The sequence below is a fragment of the Paralichthys olivaceus genome, chromosome 13 (assembly GCF_024713975.1).
Source record: "Paralichthys olivaceus isolate ysfri-2021 chromosome 13, ASM2471397v2, whole genome shotgun sequence".
In the NCBI taxonomy this organism is placed as follows: domain Eukaryota; kingdom Metazoa; phylum Chordata; class Actinopteri; order Pleuronectiformes; family Paralichthyidae; genus Paralichthys; species Paralichthys olivaceus.
Genome location: NC_091105.1, coordinates 21,475,632 through 21,500,998, shown reverse-complemented (window position 1 = coordinate 21,500,998; position 25,367 = coordinate 21,475,632). Strand labels below are relative to the sequence as shown.

The 25,367-nt window shown below is 41.1% G+C and overlaps 1 protein-coding gene across 35 annotated transcripts in view; it reads left to right on the top strand.

Annotated features, from left to right (window-relative positions):
- plecb (plectin b) overlaps positions 1-25,367 on the top strand; it is a 126,989-nt gene that overhangs the window by 93,127 nt on the left and 8,495 nt on the right. For 16 of the 35 annotated variants that reach the window (XM_069537946.1, XM_069537944.1, XM_069537951.1 and 13 more), the window contains 30 exons: positions 362-451; positions 2,644-2,721; positions 2,827-2,931; positions 4,447-4,613; positions 7,934-8,049; positions 8,193-8,296; positions 9,175-9,294; positions 10,160-10,255; positions 10,365-10,492; positions 11,282-11,375; positions 11,556-11,710; positions 11,820-12,138; positions 12,227-12,304; positions 12,434-12,595; positions 12,695-12,799; positions 12,897-12,992; positions 13,114-13,239; positions 13,330-13,482; positions 13,584-13,738; positions 14,408-14,534; positions 14,882-15,065; positions 15,175-15,198; positions 15,726-15,883; positions 16,796-16,974; positions 17,059-17,197; positions 17,379-17,735; positions 18,261-18,344; positions 18,465-18,569; positions 18,723-18,821; positions 20,661-24,014. In XM_069537946.1, coding sequence (XP_069394047.1) covers positions 362-451; positions 2,644-2,721; positions 2,827-2,931; positions 4,447-4,613; positions 7,934-8,049; positions 8,193-8,296; positions 9,175-9,294; positions 10,160-10,255; positions 10,365-10,492; positions 11,282-11,375; positions 11,556-11,710; positions 11,820-12,138; positions 12,227-12,304; positions 12,434-12,595; positions 12,695-12,799; positions 12,897-12,992; positions 13,114-13,239; positions 13,330-13,482; positions 13,584-13,738; positions 14,408-14,534; positions 14,882-15,065; positions 15,175-15,198; positions 15,726-15,883; positions 16,796-16,974; positions 17,059-17,197; positions 17,379-17,735; positions 18,261-18,344; positions 18,465-18,569; positions 18,723-18,821; positions 20,661-24,014 — 7,257 coding nt within the window. Of the gene's footprint in view, positions 1-361; positions 452-2,643; positions 2,722-2,826; positions 2,932-4,446; positions 4,614-6,397; positions 7,053-7,933; positions 8,050-8,192; positions 8,297-9,174; positions 9,295-10,159; positions 10,256-10,364; positions 10,493-11,281; positions 11,376-11,555; positions 11,711-11,819; positions 12,139-12,226; positions 12,305-12,433; positions 12,596-12,694; positions 12,800-12,896; positions 12,993-13,113; positions 13,240-13,329; positions 13,483-13,583; positions 13,739-14,407; positions 14,535-14,881; positions 15,066-15,174; positions 15,199-15,725; positions 15,884-16,795; positions 16,975-17,058; positions 17,198-17,378; positions 17,736-18,260; positions 18,345-18,464; positions 18,570-18,722; positions 18,822-20,660; positions 24,015-25,367 lie in introns of those variants that run through there. The other 19 variants (XM_069537968.1, XM_069537957.1, XM_069537953.1 and 16 more) reach the window with 7 other exon arrangements.

Genomic DNA, 25,367 nt, shown 5'->3' with positions numbered 1-25,367 from the left:
TAGTCATAAGTAAATAATTTTAAATGAATTATAGTTATTAAATAGAAATGTGCTCTGTTGCAACAACAAAGAGGACAGTCAAAAAATAGACAAAAGTCAAAGTAATAAATAGGTGAACATACAAAATGAAAGCCAGGAAATATAAAATAGAAATAGAATAGAAATAACATATACAGTGCAAACATAAATACAGTTTACCAGGGTTGCTGGGAATCACTAGAAATAAGTATTGTACAGTGAAATGAGTTGGGAGTTAGGGTGTTTGGCTATAAATCACAGTGCTTGTGTTTCAACCACTCACTAAAATAATCTGATCTTGAACCTTTCTGACACCTCCTCTGTTTTCATTTTGTCCCGGCAGTCACAGCGTCATGTGACAGACCTGTATGAAGACCTTCGAGATGGACATAACCTGATCTCTCTGCTGGAGGTCCTGTCTGGAGAAACACTGGTGAGTATCGCCACGGTGTTGGATTTTGCTTTCGACCACCAGCGTCAGAGTGACTAATATGCATTGTTTTAACTCCACCTCTAATCCTGACCTGTTGCGAAAGGCTTACTTATCTGCAGATAATCTTGCAATGCGATCTCAGTGGTAATAAATTGTAACTAATCACAGCCGTTTTGATAGTCAGAGGCTTAACATGAGCTGAACTTTGCAGAACAAAGGCTTATTAAGTAACCCTACTGGATCACTGGTCTGTGATCTTCTTCACTTTGTCTCTAGGGCAAAATCTAACCAGCATATTTTCCTCCTTTTTGCCTTGAACTAAAATGTCAAGGCTCATGTGTAAACCCTTGGTCCAGACCTCAAGAGAGCTTCTTTGCTGCCTCACTTCATCACATTCTCCAGGGGCAAGTGCCCTAGTCCTGTCAGTAGTAAACAAATAATCCAGTCACTTTTTTACAATACTAACAATACATATGACAATTTGTTACAATTTCCTAAGCTTTTATTAAGTACACAATGTGCTTGAACAAGGAGCAATTTTCAAAAAGCATTCATTGATGTGTGGCTTTGCTCAAGGAATGACTTAAATGTGCACCTTACAGAAGCAGGAATTGTGCATGAATATTAGTCCTATGATTGGCCCCCTCTAAATTGTGGCCCCTTTATGGCCCCAGATTTAGAAAAGTCCTAGATCCTTCACTGGCTCTCGCTCTGCTCATCCTCTGAATGCCTCCATAGCCTTAACACATTAACCTCACTTTGGCCTGTGTGTTTCTGTGTGTGTGTGTGTGTGTTTGCACTGTACTTCTTTCTGATCTACACTTCTTCTTCTCTACTCCTCTTCCTCGCTTCCCTTTAACCTCCGTGTTTGTGTGCTGATTGCTGCCGCCTGGCCTTCGCCTCCTCTCTTTGCCCTGCTCTTTGTCTGGGTTAGTCGAGGGAGAGAGACTTGGTCAGGAGTGTTCGGTTGGTGAGTGGGTTTGAAATTTTAAGTAGCCATCTATTATTTTTTATGGTTCACCCGCGCTTTCATGACAATTTTGCTCTGCATGGTAACCAAACCTCCATGGCAATCAGGTTTGATTGGGCAGGTTTTTTTGTTTTTCTTGCAGACAGGCATGCTTTACCCACATAGCTGCTGTATGTGTTTATTGATGACCATGGCAGTTTTAGTGTAAGCAGTACGAGTTTTGCACGCTTTTGCTTTTGAGACATCTTTTTTGCATTTGGTTAGGGTCTTGACTTCACAGCCATAATAATATAATGTATATTCTATTGATTTACATTAATTTGAATTTCAGCATTATGCAAAATAAGCTAATTTGACTGTCCTCAGGTGTCTTCCGTTATGCAAAACCGTGCCAAGGGTTTGTTAGTGGGCTTTTTTTTATTATTTTTTTTATTTTATTTTTGTTGAGAATGTTGGGAATCTGAAGGAGAATATCCTAAAAAAACATATAGAGGCTTGAAAAATGACTTTCTCTATCCATAACATTATAGGAAATATGTACCAAACATTGAATATGCAAATTATTCATCTGGCTATTTACATTTAATGCTCAGTAAAAACATAAACATTGTTTTGACAAGATTATATCCCATAAAACCCTACTTGGTTAGTATACTGACAATCTGAGACTCATTTGCACCCAGTAATTTACACCTGATTTGGTCAAGAGCTATCACTAGACAAGATAATAGTAGAAAAAAAATCATTAATAAATAATACACTATACAAAATACATACAATAAGAAAGGCCATTATACTTATATGACAGAAGAAATTATTGATTGGCCCCACCTCACATAGGCAATCATATGAAAAGTATTGTTTGGTTGGAAGCTCTATAATTGTTGTGTTTAATAGGAGATAATTCCATATCTTGGACCTTCATAAGAGTGAACTGAACTGAGAAGTACAGAAATATTATGCTTATGATATTTATAATATTCTCTCGAACAACAAGGACTAAGCAGAATATTTGAATACATAATTGTCCACTAGTATTTATTCTTGGGGGGAATGGCAAGTTATTCACACATTTTCTTTGTGTTTTACTTCTAATTCATTTCTCCATTTTGATTGGATGCTTCCAAACTCCCATCATGAGTATGCTAAAATATTAATCTATTGTAGTCTCATGTTCAAAGTTCATCTAAACACCTCTTTATCTCTTCTCCACCCTCCACAGCCCAGAGAGAAAGGCCGCATGCGATTCCACAAACTGCAGAATGTACAGATAGCACTGGACTTCCTCAGACATCGACAGGTACGACTTATGAAATGATACCTTGAACCCTGAAAACCTTTTAAACCAATGTGTGCATTCAGGTGATGTGAAATCATGACAATACAACTGTTTTGTTTTTCCCAGGTCAAGCTGGTTAACATCAGAAACGATGACATAGCAGATGGGAACCCCAAACTGACGCTGGGGTTAATATGGACCATCATCCTCCACTTCCAGGTCTCCAATGCTGTCAGTGTTGTGTTCCATTATATTATCGCTTTTCCCTTTGTCTGTGGGAACTGCACCTGTCGGCTGCCATTTCTCATCTCCTGGGAACAATCACAATGGACTCCTCTCTTCAAAATCCCTCTCATGAAAGACATTTTCTAATCAGAAGTGTTTCATTCCCACTTATATTCTATGGGCTGTTGGAAGATAACAAACTAACACTGAAATCTAGTATTTAGTGTCTGGTATAAACAGTATAAAGAAATCCAACACAATCAGGGGTGTGTTAGTATGAGTCACTCTGAGTTTTCTTTCCTTTCTTCATTCAGGTGTGTGTTCTTTCATTTTGAGAGCAGCTGAGCACAAAGAGCAGGACTCAAACTGAAGTGAAGGACATTTGTGCATCAATAGTGTATCTGAGTGCTGTTAGAGCTGGAGCGGAGCAGATTTGCACGCAAGCAGGGATCTGTTTGTGCGAGGAGAGTAGGGCAGGACAGGGAAAGCATTACAAAATCTGAAAGTGAAATGAAGAACTAATACTCTCAAAATGAAAGCGCACCCTCTTGAATAAGGAAAGAAACTGACTCCCAAGGGTAGGGAGTGTCAGTGTGTTGACATGTGACACTCCCTACCACATCCCATACACACCAAGAGCTGCCAGGCAGAAATCCCTGGGCATCAACAAGGGCGCACCCACTAATGTCAGATGATACAGGTTGAGTTTGTGGAAAGGTGGCATAAAGGAAAGAATGGTGTGGTTTGGTGAAGGTACCATTGTTCCCTGTAGATAAAGAGAGGTTAAGGTGGGTGGTGGTGAGTGGTGGTTGCTGGTGAGTCACAGAGATGAAAGGGGAGTGAGTTCCCTCTTGTCATGTCATGCAGTGTTAAATCCTACAATATGATTACCCAAAATTTACTGAAATACATTCGCAACGCAGCAACAGTGTGTCTGAGTGCAAACAGTTTTGAACGATTTGCAGGGATCTGTGAAAGACAGTGGAGATTCGAGGAAAAGCTTCACAAAATCTGAGCATGGTATTAGTAAATAATACTCTCAAAATGAGAGATTGAATATAAGTACTTATCTTGAATAGAGATAGGAAATAAACTCCATATGAGTCCATTTCTTCAGCTTTTCCTGCTCATGCAGAGAGAAAACAAACGAGGACTAGCACTCGCACACATGCACTTACACACACATACAAAATGGAAAACCTGATGGCTATGACTCATCTTTGCTGTTCCCAATTTCCCCGGTAATCTGGATGCCACAACCACAGTGGCATTCTCCAAGAAAGAAATCCTGCTGCAGACAACGAGCCAAGTCAGAAGCAGCTTGAAGCTCGAATACGCAGCTCAAGAAAATGTGAAGGAATGATTAGTGTCTAAATGAACCCTTGGTGTCAAGCAATTCACCTTAAATCACATATTTTGGTTTCCTCTAACGACTAATTTTTTTCCACATTTCTTCAGCATACATCTACAAATCCTCTGTCCATCTTTGTGTTGACACTCTTCCTGTTTACATCGTCTCAGATTGCAGACATCCAGGTGAATGGCCAATCCGAGGACATGACTGCCAAGGAGAAGCTGCTGCTCTGGTCTCAGAGGATGACTGGCGGCTACCAGGGCATCCGCTGCGACAACTTCACCACCAGCTGGAGGGACGGAAAGCTCTTCAACGCCGTCATACACAAACACTAGTGAGTGTGGCCAGTTTGTTGCTAGTAAATACCCCCCCAGTAGGGCTGACACTTGTTTACCAAACTCAAGATCAAATGAATTTGATTCGGTGGGGATTTTTAAATCTATTTGTTTGGTATCATGATCGTCCACTTGGGTTGAATTTGAACTTCCATTTTCATACTGAAATGGTGAAACCTTAATTTGTAGGTGAAGAGGACATGTAGGTCAAGCTGAAAGTGAATGCCCACTGCTGCATCATTGAATATGAACTCCCCTCCATGTTTAAATGGATGTTGGGATTTTGTATAAAAAGCGACAGCACTACAGCTCAGTGCTTAACAACATTAGTCCAAGCTTATATCGTATGCTCTATTCAAGCTGCTTTACCCTGCCTACTGTTCCTGCGTCCACTGCAAACCACTTCACAAGGCACCGCCACACCAGCCCCTCCATTTAATACTGAATCTGACCTAAAAGATGAGTTGTCACTGATGACTGCTCTGTTCTGTGCCGGGGTCTTTTAGCTGCTGCTCTCCCTGCCTCACTTTGCATGAAGGCCCATGGAAGGTTAGGGTGGTGTGCTCTTCCTATCTTACATGGGCAGGGAGTTCTCAGAACAGAGCCATACCACTGAATATAACCTATTCCAATCATGGAGATGAATTTAATTTTGATGAGTGGTCTTGACTGAAATGCCTGCAGCTCACTGCACTAACATGTGCCAACCCATCCTGTAATGGAGTGCAGCAAGTCAACGTGTGCCCTATTCCTCAAAACACATGCACACACACATTATGATATATATCCCTTATTATGCAGGGATTCATCTCTACTTTTTAGATAACACTAGTAACATTGATGCCTGTCATGACACATCACCATCTGTACGTTCCATTGAACAAAGAGTGCAGTGGAGCAGGAGCTGAACCTCGGCACATTTCATGATGCCAGTTTGAACTCGCTTTGTAATTAAATTCTACTCAGTAAGATGTATTCACTCTGTGAGTAATTTTACACATAATATCTATGAACTGACATTTGTATTGGTATATCTTATTTATATTGATGGAAAGATAATTAGCACTATGATATATAGTAGTAAAGCTTTATTTATCCACTCTCAGGCTTTAAAACATCTTGTTTTGACCCATTTTCAAGTTACCACACTTGACACTACTTCTCTCATTTTGCTGTAATGAAAACATGAACATCTGAGGCCTTTAGGCGAGAAATAACACTGAGACGCACCGACTATGACTAATAACTAACATCTTCTGGTGCCATGCCAAGATGATAAGCCCTCTATTAAATATGATTAGCTAATTAAATAGTTTCGAAGCCTAGTTTTAAAAAGTAAAAACTTGATGTTGAACATTATACGTATCCTTAAAGCTGCTGTGTTCAATCAGTTCTTAAGGATTTCTTTGTGTGTGATAGCTTCATGGGAAAAGAGTGTGCATCTATTTCTCAGGAAGATTTGTCAATACAATTCTTCATGGCTGCTTTTCTTTATAAGTCTGGAGAGCAAACTGGAGGAAAGTGGTATTAGATGAGAGAAAATACAATGCTCAGTGTGATGTATTTCTTTAAAGCTATTGTGGGTTGAAAGAAAGAAATACCTGCAGGGGCAAGTTTCCTGAAACCTCAGCGTGTACCTGCAACTTTCTTTCTTTTACATTTTTTTGAGTCACCTGAGGCTGAATTAACCTTTCATAAATACCAGGGGTGTGGTGTTTGGGCGGTACTGTAGCACTCAGTGTCTGCTACATTAAAAGTGTGGCATTGCGTTATTCCTTGGCCATCAGGGTATCCTCATGCAGAATATGCATTAAACTGAGAGTTCCAAGGTTTTATGTTGGTGTGGGAAGCTTTAGAAATTACGCTTTAGGAATTTAGTCTCTTGACTGCACCACTAGGAGGCTTCTCCATTTCTGCAGCCCTGCAGAAGGATTTACAGGATCTTCACGAGGATGGACACCTGAGACAAGGCATATGGATTTACATGCTGCCATCAATCCATCACAAGAACTGTTTCAGTTTACGCCTGCAGCTGAAGAATAAGCTTTTAAACGTCCCACTAGACGAGGACCAGATTTTAAGATGCTCAGTGTAAGGAAGAAGTCTAAAAAGAGAAAGGGAAGCGTGGGCTTCTCTGGTGGTGTGTCAGGATCTGTCAGGGATGTGGAGAACCGGGTGATCATGCTTTGTGAGGATATCCCATCAGAGGGATCCTCCTGGAACTCAGGGTGGGGGTCACACAGCTCAAGGGCTCACTCGAGCAGCGATGAACTGGGCCACGGATGGAGGTCTCGCAGCTTTCATGGAGGAGAGGCCCAGAGCACGAGCAGCTCCCCTCGGCCAGCGATGCTGTTCTCTGTTCGGGAAATCAGCCCTGTGGAGACTTCTCCTGGCTATGGACAAAATGCAGGCCAGCCCGCTATATGCATCAGACAGTTGTATGAATCTGCTCTTACTGTTTCTCTGCCTGCTAAATATAAATTGAAATTGATGATGCATAAAAAACAGGAATATGTTTCAATTGCATCAATATAAACATATGTCTGTGTTGCATTCCTTCGTCCTGCGCTGCACTATGCAGACGTGAACTTTTGCCTCCGCTGGGACGCTGCTGATTAAGTGTGTCAGCTGTGCATTTAAACTGCTCTAATTTGCAATCCACCTATAGATGACTCTGGCATCTGCCCGAGTCAAATACCCAGAGGACAAGATAAGGCAGGTGCTAGTACAGGTTTGTCAGAAAGTGAACCGACGGGCTCTTTTGACGCTTACACAGAAAGCCAGCTGCTGCAAATAAATAACAATTTGAGTGAGCTGGCCTGAACAGAAGGGGTCAATGTGGGTTATACCTAATCCCCTGTCCCATACCACTTAATTTCCCAAGTTTGAATTTTAATTTCTGAGATGTGTGATGTTACTTTGACTTGTTGTCAGCTGAAAATGCATGGTATCAGCATGAGCACGAGGAGAAGAGCTGAAGTAACAATATAAGAATCAAAACACAAGCAGGGGCTATTTGAGTGTGAATGAAAGCATTACAAGAGCTGAATCAATAGGTCCCACTTTCAAACTGAAAGACCATGCTCTTAAATAAAGAAAGGAAAAAAACATATGCATATAATAGAACGGATGCAGAGAAAGTAGGCATTGGTGTGGCTTCACTACACCCATGTATATATTATCATTTCATAGGCAATTTGAGTTGTGAGAAGAAAAATATACAGTTCATTTTGATGGAGACTCAGAACGTACACTGCTGATTATAGTCAAGGTTAAACTTCCCCCCTCTGACCACCACCACATTTTTGTGTTCCTGTAGTCCCAGACTCATCGACATGGGCAGAGTGTACCGACAGAACAACGTGGAGAACCTGGAACAGGCCTTCAATGTGGCTGAGAGAGACCTGGGAGTGACACGCCTCCTGGACCCTGAGGGTAAGACTGGCCAAACATCATTTTCAACACACACACCACACTGAAAAACACAAAAATGAATTATATTGGAATTATTTTGAAATATATTCATTTTCAATATGAAATAATGAGATGTCATAATATTTTTCATCTGATTTGGTCAGATGTGGATGTCCCTCACCCTGATGAGAAATCCATCATCACCTACGTATCATCCTTGTATGATGCCATGCCTCGACCTGATGTACATGATGGCGCCAGAGGGAATGTGAGCAGAACATGTTTTGTGTTGTGGCTTGTGACTCTGCTTATATATAAATACGTGTGTTTTCTAAACCTCCCAAAGTTTCAAAGAGAAAAGAGAGGAGGTCTTGTGAGAAGTCTTGTGAAACCAAGTATCTTGAAATCAGCAGCCTGTGGTGTTTACGCTGCAGACGCCAAAGGGACAGGCCCATTTTATCTGTTCACATAAAGCGTAATCAATGGCATGTTTGGGCATTTAAGCTCTACTTGTATTTCAAAGCTGGTCCTATTGAAATACACCATTTACACTTGGGATTTAATGGTGTTTTTGGTGATCAGATTGTAAATGGAAAGAGTACAAGTGTAAATTGAAGTGTAAATGCAATGACCCCATACAAAGACTACAGTAGCTAGTTGCTGTTAGCCAGTCAACACTGTGACATGTGAAGACGAGACCGATAGAAAAGCCAGCAAACACAATAATACACTGTTGTGGATGGATACCATCTTTTGTTGTTGTTTGTTGTGTTGGGTTATAATCTATAAACTAAATACAACCTGGTTATGAAACACAGTTAATGCCAGGTGTAAATGAGGCATTAAGTTCAAGTAAAATACTATCTGTGATAATTGACCTGACAAATATGGGTATGACCGCACACTGAACTGGAGAAACATGCTCCTGTCTGTCTGTCTCCCACCATTGTCTTCTCTCTCCCCCACTTCCTCCATCATCAACGCCTTCCCTGCTCGCTGTCCGTCCACACAAGACCCAGATTGTTGCTACTTAATTGAGTTTAGCGTGGTGTGTGAGGGAGCGAACATGGAGACGCAGAAGAAGAAGAGTGCTTCTGTCTGTGCTGTTTTAACCATCAGCTGTCTTTTCTGCTGTGTTGGCTGCAGGAGCTGGAGCTGCGCTGGCAGGAGTACTACGAGCTGGTGACTATTCTGCTGCAGTGGATCCGCCACCATGTCATGATTTTCGAGGAAAGGAAGTTCCCCACCAGCTATGAGGAGATCGAGGTGAGCCATTATGCTGAAGACATGTGACTATTATGGCTCTATAGGCAAGAGAATGTTTTTTGTTAAGTGTATTGATGTTGTTTCAGTTAATCAGCCCTGAAAATGAAAAACGTTTGTTATAAAAATGAAAAAAAAAAGGTACTGTGAGACTTTTTGGTCGTCATCCATTGTTAGAACGAGAATGCATATACTGTAGAGAATGTCTGGCTTTGGGCGGACAGAATAAAGTGTTTTTACAGACAGTGTTGTAATGTGGGTGGGGCAGAGCTGGTGCTGAAAATGCAGCCAAAAGGTGAATAATGTTGGACCTAATCCTCAGGAGAATTACCCCAGTGCCACTCCCTGTCAGTGCTACAGAACAAAAGCATAGCGTGACTTTAGTATTTTTCTTTGTTGTCTCTGAAGCCAATCACCATCAGCGTCAGTGCTTCTTTAAAAAAGCCTTTTAAAGCAAAGTCTGGTTAGATAATGAGTCTTTTCTCTGGTGACCTGTGCAGGGACGTTATTGGACTCATTACAAGTGTTCGATTTAATTTACACCAGTCATGGGAAAGCATGAATGATGTTTACAGAGGATTTAACCTCAATGTATACAGGCCATCAGAACTGTAGTGTGATGCTTTGAGATCCATCCTGTGTGAAATTCGGATTCCACAGTGATGTAACAGTTCATACAGAACACAGCCTTGAAAAAGTAACATAAAGATGTGTCCTGCATACAAATAAAGACAATGATTCTCTGTGTGTACTTAAGTGACGAATGTTCGTATCTTACGTATTAATAACGTATTAAGTATCAAATGAAGAAAAAGGAAAATATATATTTTAAATTAATAATGTGAATTTTGTGCCATGTGTCCTTTAGCTTCTGTGGCGTCAGTTCTTGAAGTTCAAAGAGACCGAGCTGCCGGTGAAGGAGACCGACAAGAACCACTCCAAACACATCTACCAGTCCTTAGAGGCAAGTTGAATCAAACTCCAGAGTCTTTCGTATTATATTGTATTCTGTTGTCTAATCATATCAACACGTGCATAATAAAATTGTGTGTTAAACTTCCACCTGCTTGCAGGGCGCTGTGCAAAGCGGTCAGGTGAAGGTCCCCCCCGGCTACCATCCTATTGATGTGGAGAAAGAATGGGGTCGACTCCATGTTGCCATCCTTGAGAGAGAGCGACTGCTGAGAATAGAGTTTGAGAGGTTAGCACCATAAAAGATACTGAATGTCCAAATTTGAATTATTAGGATCCACTTCTTGTTATATACCATCTACTTTGATCGGTAGGTGTACAAAAATAAAAAAATCATGTAAGTCAGTTTGGACAAAAGCGTCAATGAGCACCATGTAGTTGGTCATCAGAAACATTTTCTCTGCGCCGATAATGACGTCATTTCCGCAGGATTATGACATTTTAAATGTTAATTGACACAAATTAGTATTAATACTCTTAGCTGATTAAAACATGTTCAAAGGCCATCTTTGAATATAAAAAAAATCTATGATTTAAAAACGATAAACGATTTAAAAAGATCTATGAAGAGCTACTCTGCTTGTATTTACATTCATACGACAGGTCAGGCTATTCATGGTGCTCTCTCCTCCCTTCTCCACCATGAGCGCAATGCATGATGGTATATATTGCTTTTAAACGCAATGGGAGTTTAAGATGAACCATTGGTCGTAGTATCATAAGTTGAGCTATGGAATTTGTGACAGACCCTTGTAGATTATAGTATTTGCTGAAACGCAGATGTCCGAAAGTGTTTTGACTTATATCTGATATCTCCTTGTGAGCTTCAGCTTCTGCTAGTCTAACATGTGATGTAACAGGTTTTGAGTTCTGCCGAGGAGCGATTTGTACAAAATGATGATCTTTTAAATCAAAATGCTGAAAAACAAACATTATATAATCTATTCTGTTTTGCTGGAACCTTAAAATTGTCTTTGCAAGATTATTACAATGGTGTTTGTATTTTGGTTGAATCCAGACTCGAGAGCCTCCAGAGGATTTCCAGTAAAGTCCAGATGGACTCTGGGTTGTGTGACGAGCAACTCAGCCACCTGGAGACCCTGCTGCAGACGGTGAGTCCTTGTCAGGTCTACCATTAGAAATACTACACTTTGATATGACTTCACAAAGTTACAAAGATTTGGAACAGGCATTAATGGGCCACTGTTTCAGTCACTGTTACAACTTTTTGATTTGAGTGGGATTCCAAAAGAAGATGAACCTTGATATTTTACTGGCTTCCATCCCTTCAGGACATGCGTCTGCTGAATGCGGGGAAACCAGCCAAGCACACGGCAGAGGTGCAGAGGGAGCTGGACAACGCAGACAAAATGATCCGCCTGATCTTCAATGATGTACAGCTACTCAAGGATGGGCGCCACCCTCAGGCTGAACAGATGTACCGCAAGTGGGTGCTACCTGTATTACATTCGAGTGAACTTTTAGTACAATGGCTTTCACACATAGAAAATCTGTCAAGCACATCAAATGAAAGATGTGTCTTCTGATGTCCACAGGGTCTACCGCATCCACGAGCGCCTGGTGAACTTGCGCAGCGATTACAACCTTCGCCTGAAGACCTCTGTGACCACTGTTCATGGCAACATGACGAGCTCCCAGCAGTCCACCATGAAGGCGCGGCCTGAGTTGGATGATGTGACTCTGCGCTACGTTCAAGACCTGTTGGCCTGGGTGGAGGAGAACCAGCGGCGCATCGATGATGCAGATTGGGGAGCTGATCTTCCCTCAGTGGAGTCGCAGCTCGGCAGCCACAGAGGCCTGCACCAGACTGTGGAGGACTTCCGATCCAAGATTGAACGGGCCAGGGCTGACGAGGTATGAGAGCCATTGCAAAGGATCACATATTGTCCAGAGTGCTTTCGATTTTGGAATTAAACATTGTTGCATCGTTCATGTTCTTCAGAGCCAGCTGTCTCCTGTCAGCAAGGGCGCATACAGGGAATACCTGGGTAAACTGGACCTGCAGTATGGCAAACTACTGGTGAATATTTTCATATTTCAGACATTTTTCTGGGCTGATATTTAGATCACAAGTACATGATTTAACTTGTAGTTGCTATAGCTATTTAAGTTAATTTTATATATCTGATATTTTGTTTCTTTCTTTCAGAACTCTTCCAAGTCCCGCCTGAGGAACTTGGATTTACTCCACTCCTTTGTCACCTCCTCCACCAAGGAGCTGATGTGGTTAAATGATAAAGAGGAGGAGGAGGTCAACTTCGACTGGAGTGACAGAAACACCAACATGACTGCTAAGAAAGACAACTACTCTGTGAGTTGTCAAGAATTTTTTCTCAAATATTAAATCATTTGTAGAATACTCATCTGTCATCCCAAGAACGTAATTTACTTTTCCATTTCAATTCTTCAGGGGCTCATGCGAGAGCTGGAGCTGAGGGAGAAGAAAGTCAATGATATCCAGACTTTGGGAGACAAACTTGTCAGGGATGGACATCCTGGCAAGAAGACAGTTGAGGTAATTACTCATCACCCCATTAAACAGTAAAAGTGTACAGCATAAAACCATCTCATTGAGTCCCCAACTAATCCACTGTCTTCTTTGTCCATGCCAGGCCTTCACAGCTGCCCTGCAGACTCAGTGGAGCTGGATCCTTCAGCTGTGCTGCTGTATTGAGGCTCATCTCAAAGAAAACACAGCCTACTACCAGGTATGGAACAAGGACATTCATCAAAATTCCATTGGATCCTCAGTAAACATGCATCAAAATATATATACATAACTGAGATTCAAATTCTATTTCTCTTGTGTGATGTTTTTCTCTTCTACAGTTCTTTGCAGACGTAAAGGAGGCTCAGGACAAGATGAAGAAAATGCAAGAGAGCATGAAAAAGAAATACAGCTGCGACCGCTCTACAACCACCACACGCCTGGAGGATCTGCTGCAGGACGCTGTGGTAAGTGATGAATAAATAAAAAAATAAAGATAGTGCAGAATTATCCTACTGCTCATGTTTACCCAGTTTTACTTCATTCCTTCTCAACAGGAAGAGAAGGAGGAGCTGAATGAATACAAGACCATGGTGACCAGCCTGAACAAGAGAGCCAAGTCCATCATCCAGCTCAAACCACGCAACCCCACAACCCCCATCAAAGGCAAATTGCCCATTCAGGCTGTCTGCGACTTCAAGCAACAAGAGGTGAGAGCATCTACTAACCAGTCCGTACTTACTTCTAATCATTCACAGCCCACAGAGGCTGTGCATGTTGTGTTTGTCTCAACTCTTGGGTTCTGTTTCAGATCACTGTCCATAAAGGAGATGAGTGTGCTCTCCTCAACAATTCCCAGCCCTTCAAGTGGAAGGTCCTGAACCGCTCAGGACACGAGGCGGTGGTGCCCTCAGTCTGCTTCATGGTACCCCCAGTCAACAAGGAGGCCGTGGACAGTGTGTCCAGGTGAGAACATAGTCAGAGTAGAATGGCACGCAGTAGTACATACTGTACCTCCACCAAGGCCCAACAGTCCCCTTAAATTGAGTTAAATGAAGATTTATTCCCTGTGAAAATGGTTCAAAATGTTGAAGAAAGTGTAAATAAAATCCTTGATCTGTACCAAACTTTAATGGGTTGATCCTGATTCAGATCACCACGTTTTGTAGAAAATGTGTTCAGTTGTTTTTGGGTAATCTTGCTTACAAACAAACAAGCAAACCAACCAACCAACCAACGAACAAAAGGACAGAGGTGAAAACATAACCCAGCTACTCGCCTACTCTAGTTTACTGTTGCAGCTGTTAGATACTGTCATTCGTTCAATCTTCCAGAATATCACCTCTGTAGGTTTACTATAGTGACATTGAACTGTTAAGTTGATTTATACACACACTGTATTTTGTCTCCCAGGACTCTGAAGGAGCAGGGTTTGTTTGATGTGTGGTCTTATGATCGTACAACAACTGCTGCCTCAGAGGATTTGATTAGTCGTCTTGTGACCTGACTTTCTAGAGACACCAAATGCAAATTGCTAACAAGTTAATCCAATAACTGACACCTCATGCTTAGTAAATTATTTTGTGTCAATTGTTTATTAATTCCTCCACTTCTAACATTCCTCTCCTCCTCCAGTCTGGACGGGGGTCACCAGCAGATGGTGTCCATGTGGCAGATTCTCCACGTTGACATGAAGAGCCTGCTGTCCTGGCAGTACCTGATGAGAGACTTCACACAGATTCGATCCTGGAACATCACCACGGTAAGGGATTCACACCATTAATCTAATCCTCACATTGAACTGTAGAGTTTCAGTACAATATAGTTACAACTAAATTACAACCTGAAACTCAGCCTACTTTACTGCGATAAATAGATTGCACCAACCTCGTGTTATTTTTATTTTTTTTGTTAAGTAACTACAGGATCATTTGTTTCCACTGGAAGAGACAACTTTTAAGCATTTATTTGTTCTTAAATTACAAATATATATTCAAGATCATAACAAGAAACCTGGCTCCCTGGAAATAAATCAAAACACAGCATCACCCTCTTTACAATGTGAACTCCTACCTCTATATCTTATCCTATTATCTTCCTTCTGTGCAGTTAAAGACCATGAAATCCGAGGAATACAGGCTGTTGATGAGGAACCTGGAGCTGCACTACCAGGACTACATGCGTGACAGCCAGGACTCACAGCTCTTTGGCCCTGACGACCGCATGCAGATCGAGGGAGACTACACCAAGTCCACCCAGCATTTCGACAGCCTGCTTCGCTCCATGGAGAAAGGTAGAACTGTTTTCCCTACACCACATGTCAGCTTTTCATTATTACTGGATATATTAAGGGAATATTCAATAGGTTTTAAGCAACTTCATGATGTCAATTCACCTTTCAGGACAAATGGTTGTTAGGCTCAAAGGTGAGTGATTTAAAGCCAATCAAAGCAGCAGCTCACCAAGCTCGTGTGTGTTCAGGCTTTGAGCTTTAGTTGAGATGTTTGAATATTACATAAGAATCCTGTGTGACTGCATGTGGTTTTGCAGGTTGCTTTTTTGGCAGATCTGCACCGAATTGAATCCATATGTTGTGTGTTAGGCTACAATATGTCATGCAACCACCTAATACATGATAGTGTGAGTAAATACCTGCTATAGACTGTATGTTTTAAAGGAATATGGAGCTGTGTGCATTTGAGACACAACACATGTCCAGCTGCATGTAAGATTGAGCTTAAATGCACTGCAGTGGAACATTGCAATATGTTTACAGAACAAGAATGAAAAACGTCCAAATGTCAAATCATAAACATGGCATTGTACCATGTCATGTAAGCAAAACTCATTGTCTGCATTCTTAAACTTACCAGGCATTCAAACTCACCTCTAGTTATCAATAGACTTAAGTGTGTTCTTGTTGTTCTAAACCAATGTGTGTGCTACTGCGCAGGTCAAAAGGACGAGTCTCTGTGTAAGAACTTCATTTCTGAGATCAAGGACCTGCGTCTGCACATCGAGGACTGTGAGGCTCGGACCGTGGCTCGCATACGCAAACCCGTGGAGAAGGAGCCTCTGAAGGAATGCGTTCAGAAGACAACAGAGCAGAAGGTAATGCAGTTTAATATACTGCAATGTGTTGAAACAGCAATATGACATGAAATAATGTGTTTAATTTTGAGACGTACAACTATCATAAAAGACACATAAGCAGCAGAGACAGGGGAGCTTCTACTCTGTGTTTTACATTGTGTACCATGTTGGACATGGCAGGAATCTGTTGGGTTGCCTGTCGACTTGTTTTATTATTAAGGCGAGGATGCAGTCCAAAAAATGTGTCTCAATTTAAAAACAACAGCAGAGAAATGCCCTGCAAATAACCTTCAAATAATGATTTATTATTGTATGCATCTGCATTTTATCTGAATTATGATGTTTAGTCATAACAGTTATATGATTATCTCATGAACTAGCCTAGTTTTCATAGTTTCATAGTGTAAGACTGATCCATCTTTGCAGAGGAAAACACCCATAACATGATCCTCAGGAGTTCAGTGATCCTCGAGGCAAAACAAAATCCCTTAAAGAACTAAGGAAGACAAGCTGAAGTAAAGAAATGAAAGTGAAATGAAAGTTGAATGATAGTGTAATTGATGAGTGATGAAAGTGAGTGTGAACTGTGTGTGTGCAAATACAGTGGAGAATCGCAGCTGCTTGGAGATCTTGAATTTGTACACTGTTCAGTGAGAGTAGCAGATTGTAAGCCTGCAGGCCTCCTTCCTACTGTGGCTGCACTCACTCCTGCTGAGACCGTACATTAAAGTTTGAGCAGTGCTGCTTGCCGATCCAGAGAATCACAACACATGTTAATTTAAAGTTTGAAGGTTACCTCCAGCATATTTGAAGTATTTTCTTTTGGAATCTGGTCCTCTGCATAGAAAATGTCATAGTTTATGTTAAAACTCAATCAGGTGGACACTCTCTTCATATTGTTAACTCTTGTTTTCTTCCCATGTTGTACAGAAAGTGCAGGTGGAGCTTGAGGGCCTCAAGAAGGATCTGGATAAAGTAACTGTGAGGACACAGGAAGTCTTGTCCTCCCCTCAGCAGTCTGCCTCAGCCCCTGTCCTGCGCTCAGAGCTTGACATCACTGTGCAGAAGATGGACCATGCCCACATGCTCTCCTCCATTTATCTTGAAAAGTGAGTCCCTCGCCACTCCCTCTTCAGAGGAATTAGGTCTGTGTCGTATTCCTTTACTTATGAAATCATTGTTACTTGTCCCAGGCTGAAGACTGTGGATATGGTCATCCGCAACACACAGGGCGCTGAGGGAGTTCTCAAGCAGTATGAGGACTACCTGCGTGAGGTTCACACTGTGCCCAGTGATGTCAAGGAAGTAGAGAATTACAGATCAAAGCTGAAGGTACACTGCAAACAACTATTTTACCAGCTCTCAGTTCTCAAAAATGATAAATTCATGACTGTGAATGAAATCCACAAATAAAAAATATCGAATACCCTTTTAAAGAAGTTCAGCCTCATCTTTTCTGAACATGCTTGCTCACCGCCGACCCTGTTTTTATTTTCTTTGAATCTTTCTACAGAAAATGCGGGGTGAGGCCGAGAGCGAACAGCCGGTGTTTGATTCCATGGAGGATGAGCTAAAGAAAGCGTTAGCTGTGAGCGACAAGATGTCCCGTGTACACAGTGAGCGTGACGCCGAGATGGACCACTACCGCCAACTTCTGTCCAGCCTCCAGGACCGCTGGAAGGCTGTGTTCACCCAGATCGACCTACGCCAGAGGGAGCTGGAGCAGCTCGGTCGCCAGCTAGGCTACTATCGTGAGAGCTATGATTGGCTGATCAACTGGATTGCCGACGCCAAGCAAAGGCAGGAGAAGATCCAGGCCGTGTCCATCAATGACAGCAAAACTCTGAAAGAGCAGCTTGCCCAGGAGAAGGTATAATTGTATTATATTATGTGCTAGCACAATAAGATAAGTTCATACTGTATTTCTGATTCCGACTCTCAACTATTATATTATTATCTATAGCGATTGTTAGGTCAGCCAACCTTGCCAGTCTGATTAATCAATAACAGATATCCAGCACCAAGCAAATTATTTTAAGTCTTGCTCTGCCCTCTTTTGTTAATGTTGATTTATCATTGCAAAGCAACATTACACATTACATTGTATAAACGCAAAACATACAGAATCGTATTTATTTTTCTCATTAAATACTCAACAAACTGATAAAAACAATACATGTGATTACGCCACATTTTCACTGATCCAGCTGCATTTAACAAACAGCTAATGAGACAGTGACGTCTGAGTTCGACAAATCAGACACACAAGTTTGGCCCATATGGCCTTTTTAGGATTTGGGCAATCTTTTTATGATTTTGGATTCTTAATTGAGAATGGAAAGAACGAATGATGAACAGATTCTCAATCTCTTATTTGAATAATTTCTCATAACAGAAACTGCTGGAGGAGATTGAGAAGAACAAAGACAGTGTTGATGAGTGTCAAAATTATGCTAAAGCATACATTGATACGATCAAGGTGAGTATTACAGGACAAAAGTCTGCATTAACTGTTGTAAATATTCTAGTTTGGAGCATTTATTAAAAGTGTCTGTGGCATCACTAATGTATGGAGGCTGTTTTTTTATTCATCTAATAGGACTATGAACTCCAGCTGGTCGCCTACAAAGCTCAGGTGGAGCCTCTTGCTTCTCCCTTAAAGAAAAGCAAACTGGATTCTGCTTCTGACAACATTATTCAGGAGGTATGATCCTTCAAAACCATTTTGGTTACAGTTTCTAGAAAATACTCAATATTCAAATAAAGGACAACATCACTAACTCTGCAGGAGCCCTACGGCGTGCAATACACTGATCATTTCAAATGTCTAAGTGCTGTTTGTTTCTCCCTGTATCAGTATGTAACACTGAGGACCAGGTACAGCGAGCTGATGACTCTGACGAGTCAGTACATCAAGTTCATCACCGACTCGCAGCGCCGCTTGGAGGACGAGGAGGTGCGTGACATCTGGCCGAGGATCCCAAACAAACTAAATTCTAACATTAAGCTAACCAACCCTCCGAATAATCGACCGACCGTCCAACAAACAAGTTTACCGCCGAACACTGAAACGCATGCATGCACGCACACACTTTTCTCTGTGTGTCTTACACACACACACATAAACACACATTACATTAATGTACGGGTGACAAACGGTTCCTTTGCAATGGTTATGCATGAAACATTGGCATGCTGTAGCTGAACAAATATTTTTGGAGCATATTCTACAATGACAGTAGGGGTCATGTAAAGACTTAAGGTGTGTAATAAGTCAATATATATATTACATACAAATGTGATTCATGAGGATTGAATGAAGTAAATTATTCAGTCGGAAGCCTCACTGACATCGTGACTCTCAATGTCTGAAACAAGAAAGAATACATTCAACACAGTGTACATTCAGAAATCCATTATCTACTCCATTTCCATTCATTGTGTGTGTTTTGCCATCATAGATTTAAAACAAGGGGTTCTTTCTTTCGCTTCTGTTGTTTTTCTCTTTTCTTTCTAAATAAAACTAGGACTGTGTTTCAGCCTGGTTATCATGTCTTCAGCTTTCTTCTTTTTCTAAATTAACACACTTTTACGGTTTTACGTTATATTCTAACCCTAATGTTTTGTTCGTTTCTTTGCTTCTCCTAACTGCTTGCCAGTGCTTTGCCATGATGAATGCTTAACTTGTTTCAGCATTAAAGAGGTAAAATATTTATATACAGTATTTCTGTGCTGTTCATCCATTCCCTCTGTCACTAACATCTGTGTCACATTCTTGTCTTTCTATTCCATTTTCTTTCTTTCACTTCAGCATTATGTAGAATTAATGAAATATCTCGTGACTCCACATCACTAACACCCTTACTTAGGTTGATACCTAATTAGTTTAATTTACAGTGCTCCCTAAACTTACTGCAGCATAAGCTAGATTTTAACTAACAGTGACATCCTCTGAACCTCTTATTCTTGACTTTTTCTTTCCTTTTCATTCCACTTTGTGATTAGAGAGAACCCCCTCGTGCATGGGATGAAATAAAATAAAAAACACTAAGTGAATGGTGTGAATAATGCTCATATCATTAAATACTTTGTCTTTATTTTAAAGAAATAATTAATTATATTACAAATTGCACACAATAGGTTTATTGTCAGATTGTATTGCTATATTAACACAGACCAAATGTTTAAGTGAAATTGAATCTTGACAATACCATAACTGATACTACATATTAAACATATTTGCATCAAACACAACGTATTTCAATATTGATCATAACATTTTTTTGTAGAAAGTCTAACTGCACACACAAGATGACAGGACATAGCTGTCAACAAAATATTTTTTTTAATTTAAGTATTTAAATAACATTGTAGACTTTGATATATATATTTTATTGTGCAATTTTATGAACTTAGTGCTACAGCTGCATGCCATATGATTTTCTTGCTGTTTGTTGTGAAGTGATATTTTGTTTCCATACATTAATTGATACATCTCCATCATCCATTTTTCCCTGAATGTCTTGAATTATTTCAATTGCATCATGAATTAACATAACTGTGATGATTGTGCATCTAATTTGCATCTAGTGATTGATCTTTGAGCTAATTTTTAACATTAACATTGCCTGGGTAATACAGTACATTAAATTGCTCCAGCGTGATTAGGCTGTGATTACTATAGTAATTACAACTTAAAGCCACACTGTTTAGAGCTGGTTAATGTGAAGTGTTACCTTTAACCTGTCATGCTTGATTATAATCCTTTCTTTACCATTTGCTTCCACTAATGCAGAAAGCTGCAGAGAAACTCAAAGCGGAAGAGCAGAAAAAAATGGCCGAGATGCAGGCCGAGTTAGACAAACAGAAGCAGTTAGCCGCAGCTCACGCAAAGGCTATTGCCAAAGCTGAGAAAGAGGCTCAAGAGCTGAAGCTCAAAATGCAGCAGGAAGTAAGCAGGAGAGAAGTTGCTGCTGTAGATGCAGAAAAACAAAAATACAACATCCAGCTGGAACTGCATGAGCTCAAAAACATGTCAGAGCAGCAGATCAAGGACAAAAGTCAACAAGTGGATGACGCTCTCCAAAGCAGGGTGAAGATTGAAGAGGAAATCCGCCTTATTAGGATTCAGCTGGAGACAACAGTAAAGCAAAAATCGACTGCAGAATCTGAGCTCAAGCAACTTCGCGATAGAGCATCTGAGGCTGAGAAACTCAGGAAGGCTGCTCAAGAGGAAGCTGAGAAGCTCCGCAAACAAGTCATGGAAGAAACCCAGAAAAAGTTCATGGCAGAGGAGGAACTCAAACTGAAATCTGAAGCAGAGAAGGAAGCTTCTAGGCAAAAGCAAAAAGCCCTGGAAGACCTTGAAAATCTAAGGAGGCAGGCCGAGGAGGCTGAAAGGCAAGTGAAGCAAGCGGAAATAGAAAAGGAAAGACAAATCAAGGTTGCTCAGGAGGTAGCCCAGAAGAGTGCTGCCACAGAGCTCCAGAGCAAACACCACTCCTTTGAGGAAAAAACCTCAAAGTTAGAGGAATCACTCAAACAGGAGCATGGTGCTGTCCTTCAGCTGCAACAACAAGCAGCGCATCTTAAGAGACAACAGGAAGATGCAGAAGTTGCCAGGGAAGAGGCAGAAAAAGAGCTTGAAAAATGGAGGCAGAAAGCAAATGAGGCCCTCCGTCTGAGACTCCAGGCTGAAGAAGAAGCTCACAAAAAGAGCCTTGCTCAAGAGGATGCTGAAAAACAGAAAGACGAGGCTGAGCGTGAGGCTAAGAAGAGAGCCAAAGCTGAAGATTCAGCCCTGAAGCAGAAAGATATGGCCGAGAAAGAACTTGAGAGGCAGAGAAAGATTGCTGAGAGCACAGCTCAGCAGAAACTCACTGCAGAACAAGAACTGATTCGACTTAGGGCAGACTTTGACAATGCAGAACAGCAGAGATCCCTCCTTGAAGATGAACTATACCGCCTCAAGAATGAAGTTGCTGCTGCTCAACAACAGAGAAAACTGCTGGAGGATGAACTGGCCAAAGTGAGGAGTGAAATGGATATACTCATTCAGCTCAAATCCAAGGCAGAAAAGGAGACCATGTCCAACACAGAGAGGAGTAAACAACTTCTTGAGGCTGAAGCCGCCAAGATGAAGGACCTGGCTGACGAGGCAAGCAAGCTTAGAGCCATTTCAGAGGAAGCCAAGCACCAGAGACAAGTTGCTGAGGAAGAGGCAGCTCGTCAGAGAGCCGAGGCTGAGAGGATTCTCAAAGAGAAGCTGGCTGCAATCAGTGAGGCTACCCGTTTAAAAACAGAAGCTGAAATTGCCCTAAAAGAGAAGGAGGCAGAAAACGAGAGACTCCGGCGACATGCAGAGGATGAGGCTTACCAGAGGAAAGCTCTGGAAGACCAGGCCAACCAGCACAAGCATGAGATTGAGGAAAAGATCGTTCAACTCAAGAAATCATCTGAGGCTGAAATGGAAAGACAAAAGGCAATAGTGGATGACACGCTCAAACAGAGGCGGGTTGTAGAGGAAGAGATCAGAATTCTTAAGCTCAACTTTGAGAAGGCTTCATCAGGAAAACTTGACCTGGAGCTAGAGCTCAACAAACTGAAAAACATTGCAGAAGAAACTCAACAAAGCAAGCTCAGAGCAGAGGAGGAGGCAGAGAAACTAAGACAGCTTGCCCTTGAGGAGGAGAAGAGGAGGAGGGAAGCAGAGGAGAAAGTTAAGATAATTACAGCTGCAGAAGAAGAGGCAGCCAGACAACGCAAGGCAGCCCAAGATGAGCTTGATCGTCTGAAAAAGAAAGCAGAAGAAGCCAAAAAGCAGAAAGATGAAGCTGACGAAGAAGCTGAAAAACAGATTGTCGCAGCCCAACAAGCATCCCTGAAATGCAGTGCAGCTGAGCAGCAAGTTCAAAGTGTCCTTGCTCAACAGAAGGAAGACAGCATCATGCAAAAGAAGCTTAAGGAAGAGTATGAGAAAGCCAAGAAGCTTGCCAAGGAGGCAGAGGCTGCTAAGGAGAGGGCAGAAAGAGAGGCAGCTCTCTTTCGTCAGCAAGCAGAAGAAGCAGAACGGCAAAAAGTGGCTGCTGAGCAAGAAGCTGCAAACCAAGCCAAAGCTCAAGAGGATGCTGAGAGGATGAGGAAGGAGGCTGAATTTGAAGCTGCCAAACGAGCACAAGCAGAAGCAGCAGCACACAAGCAGAAGCAACAAGCTGACACTGAAATGGCTAAGCACAAAAAATTGGCAGAGCAAACATTAAAACAGAAGTTCCAAGTGGAGCAAGAGCTAACAAAGGTTAAACTTCAGCTTGATGAAACAGATAATCAGAAATCTGTCCTGGATGAAGAACTGCAGCGCTTGAAGGATGAGGTTGATGATGCCGTCAAACAAAGGGGCCAGGTGGAGGAGGAGTTGTTCAAAGTCAAGGTTCAGATGGAGGAACTTCTCAAACTTAAAATCAGAATTGAGGAGGAAAATCAGCGCCTCATCAAGAAAGACAAAGATAACACACAGAATTTCCTTGAAGAAGAGGCTAAAAACATGAAAAAGCTTGCAGAGGATGCTGCTAGGCTTAGTGTAGAAGCCCAAGAGGCTGCACGCTTAAGACAGATTGCAGAAGATGATCTTAATCAGCAAAGAGCTCTTGCAGAGAAAATGCTCAAAGAGAAGATGCAGGCCATACAAGAGGCATCTAAACTTAAAGCTGAGGCAGAGATGCTCCAAAGGCAGAAGGACTTGGCTCAGGAGCAGGCACAAAAGTTGCTGGAGGATAAACAACTAATGCAGCAGCGTCTGGAGGAGGAAACAGAGGAGTACCAGAAATCACTTGAAGCAGAAAGGAAAAGGCAATTGGAGATCATAGCTGAAGCTGAAAAACTCAAGCTTCAAGTTTCTCAGCTCAGTGAAGCCCAGGCCAAAGCTGAAGAGGAGGCAAAAAAATTCAGGAAACAAGCTGACACAATTGCTGCTCGTCTTCATGAGACTGAAATAGCCACCAAAGAAAAAATGACAGTTGTGGAAAAAATGACGGTCGACAGACTTAATACCAGTAAAGAAGCTGACGATTTACGAAAAGCAATCGCAGACCTAGAGAAGGAGAAGTCTAGACTGAAAAAGGACGCTGAAGAACTTCAAAATAAGTCTAAAGAGGTATTGTGTCAAAAATGGCATAACAAAGCAGCTTATGTCATTGTGAATTCTATCAGAAAACTAACACTCTTTTTCTTTAATTTCTCTATATCTCTCTCTGATTTTACTAATCATGAAATCGAATCTTTGATTTTAAAAATGATTGCAATTTAATTTATTTATAGTGCACTGTGCTCATGCAAATCACATCTTGAATGTCCCCTCATACCCTGGAATGTTTCCTCATTTTAAGACATGCTTCATATTTCTTTCAGAACTCCATCGCAGTTGACTTACAAATAAATTAACCCTTCATTATTTTTAAAAGGGTACAATGGCTTACAATTATGACAATCCTCAACCAACTTAGTAAAAAGAGAATCACCAAACATGTAGAGCCTCTCCACTGAGAGGGGCATTCCTTTTAATGTTTGACTTTTTGTTCACATTGCTGATCCCGTTGCTTAAATATCCTGAGATCATTCGTCAGAAATTCTTCTCAACTGGACTGAAACACTACCATATATTTTTTTACATATTTTCTAAGGTCTGTGAATTAGTTGAAGTCCAGTGTGACCTCTCAATAGGAAGAGCTGACATCAAGTTGTATGAATGATTTATTATGTACTCAACTAAGTTTTGCAGATAACAGTAGGTTGCACAATGTTTTAGAGTTTGGAGGTTTAAATGTGCGTATTATTACATATACTTTACAGACAAGAAGATAAATATGAATATCATTTTCAGGAAGGTTACTGAAGGTTGCTGAGTATGTTCACATTTAAATGTATGTTAAAAATGTAATTAATTTACTCCAGTTATCTGACTTGTAACAACTTATATTCAATTTCTTTTTTCCATCAACTTTCATAAGATATTTTAAGTAAAGGTTGGACTCATAATGTGATGTAGGCAGAAATACAAAAAATACAGCAGTCAAATATTCAATCTTAGATCTTGGGATGCTAGAAAACATTCAAAAGCTCCGACAGAACATACCTCTGCCAAGACCTGCCCTATCTGGCTGTTTTAAACAAAACAAATAATAATTAAGGGATCTTCTCCAAAGTGTAAAGGATCAGGGTGTAGAATTTAGTGACACCTAGTGGTTATGTTGCATGTTGCAGCTCAATACCCCTCACCTCGTCCTCCCCTTCCAAGCATGAAGGAGAACTTGTGACAGCTTCAGTTGTCATAAACTCAAAATGTGTTTAGTTGTCCAGTTTGGACTACTGTAAAAAACATGGTGGCCTACTTAGAGATGCCCTGCTCCTGATGTAAATATAAAGTATTTAAATATAAAGGGTCGATTCTAGGGTGAATAAAGCAATAATTCATACAATTTAGATAAAACGCATTAGTGAAAACATCACA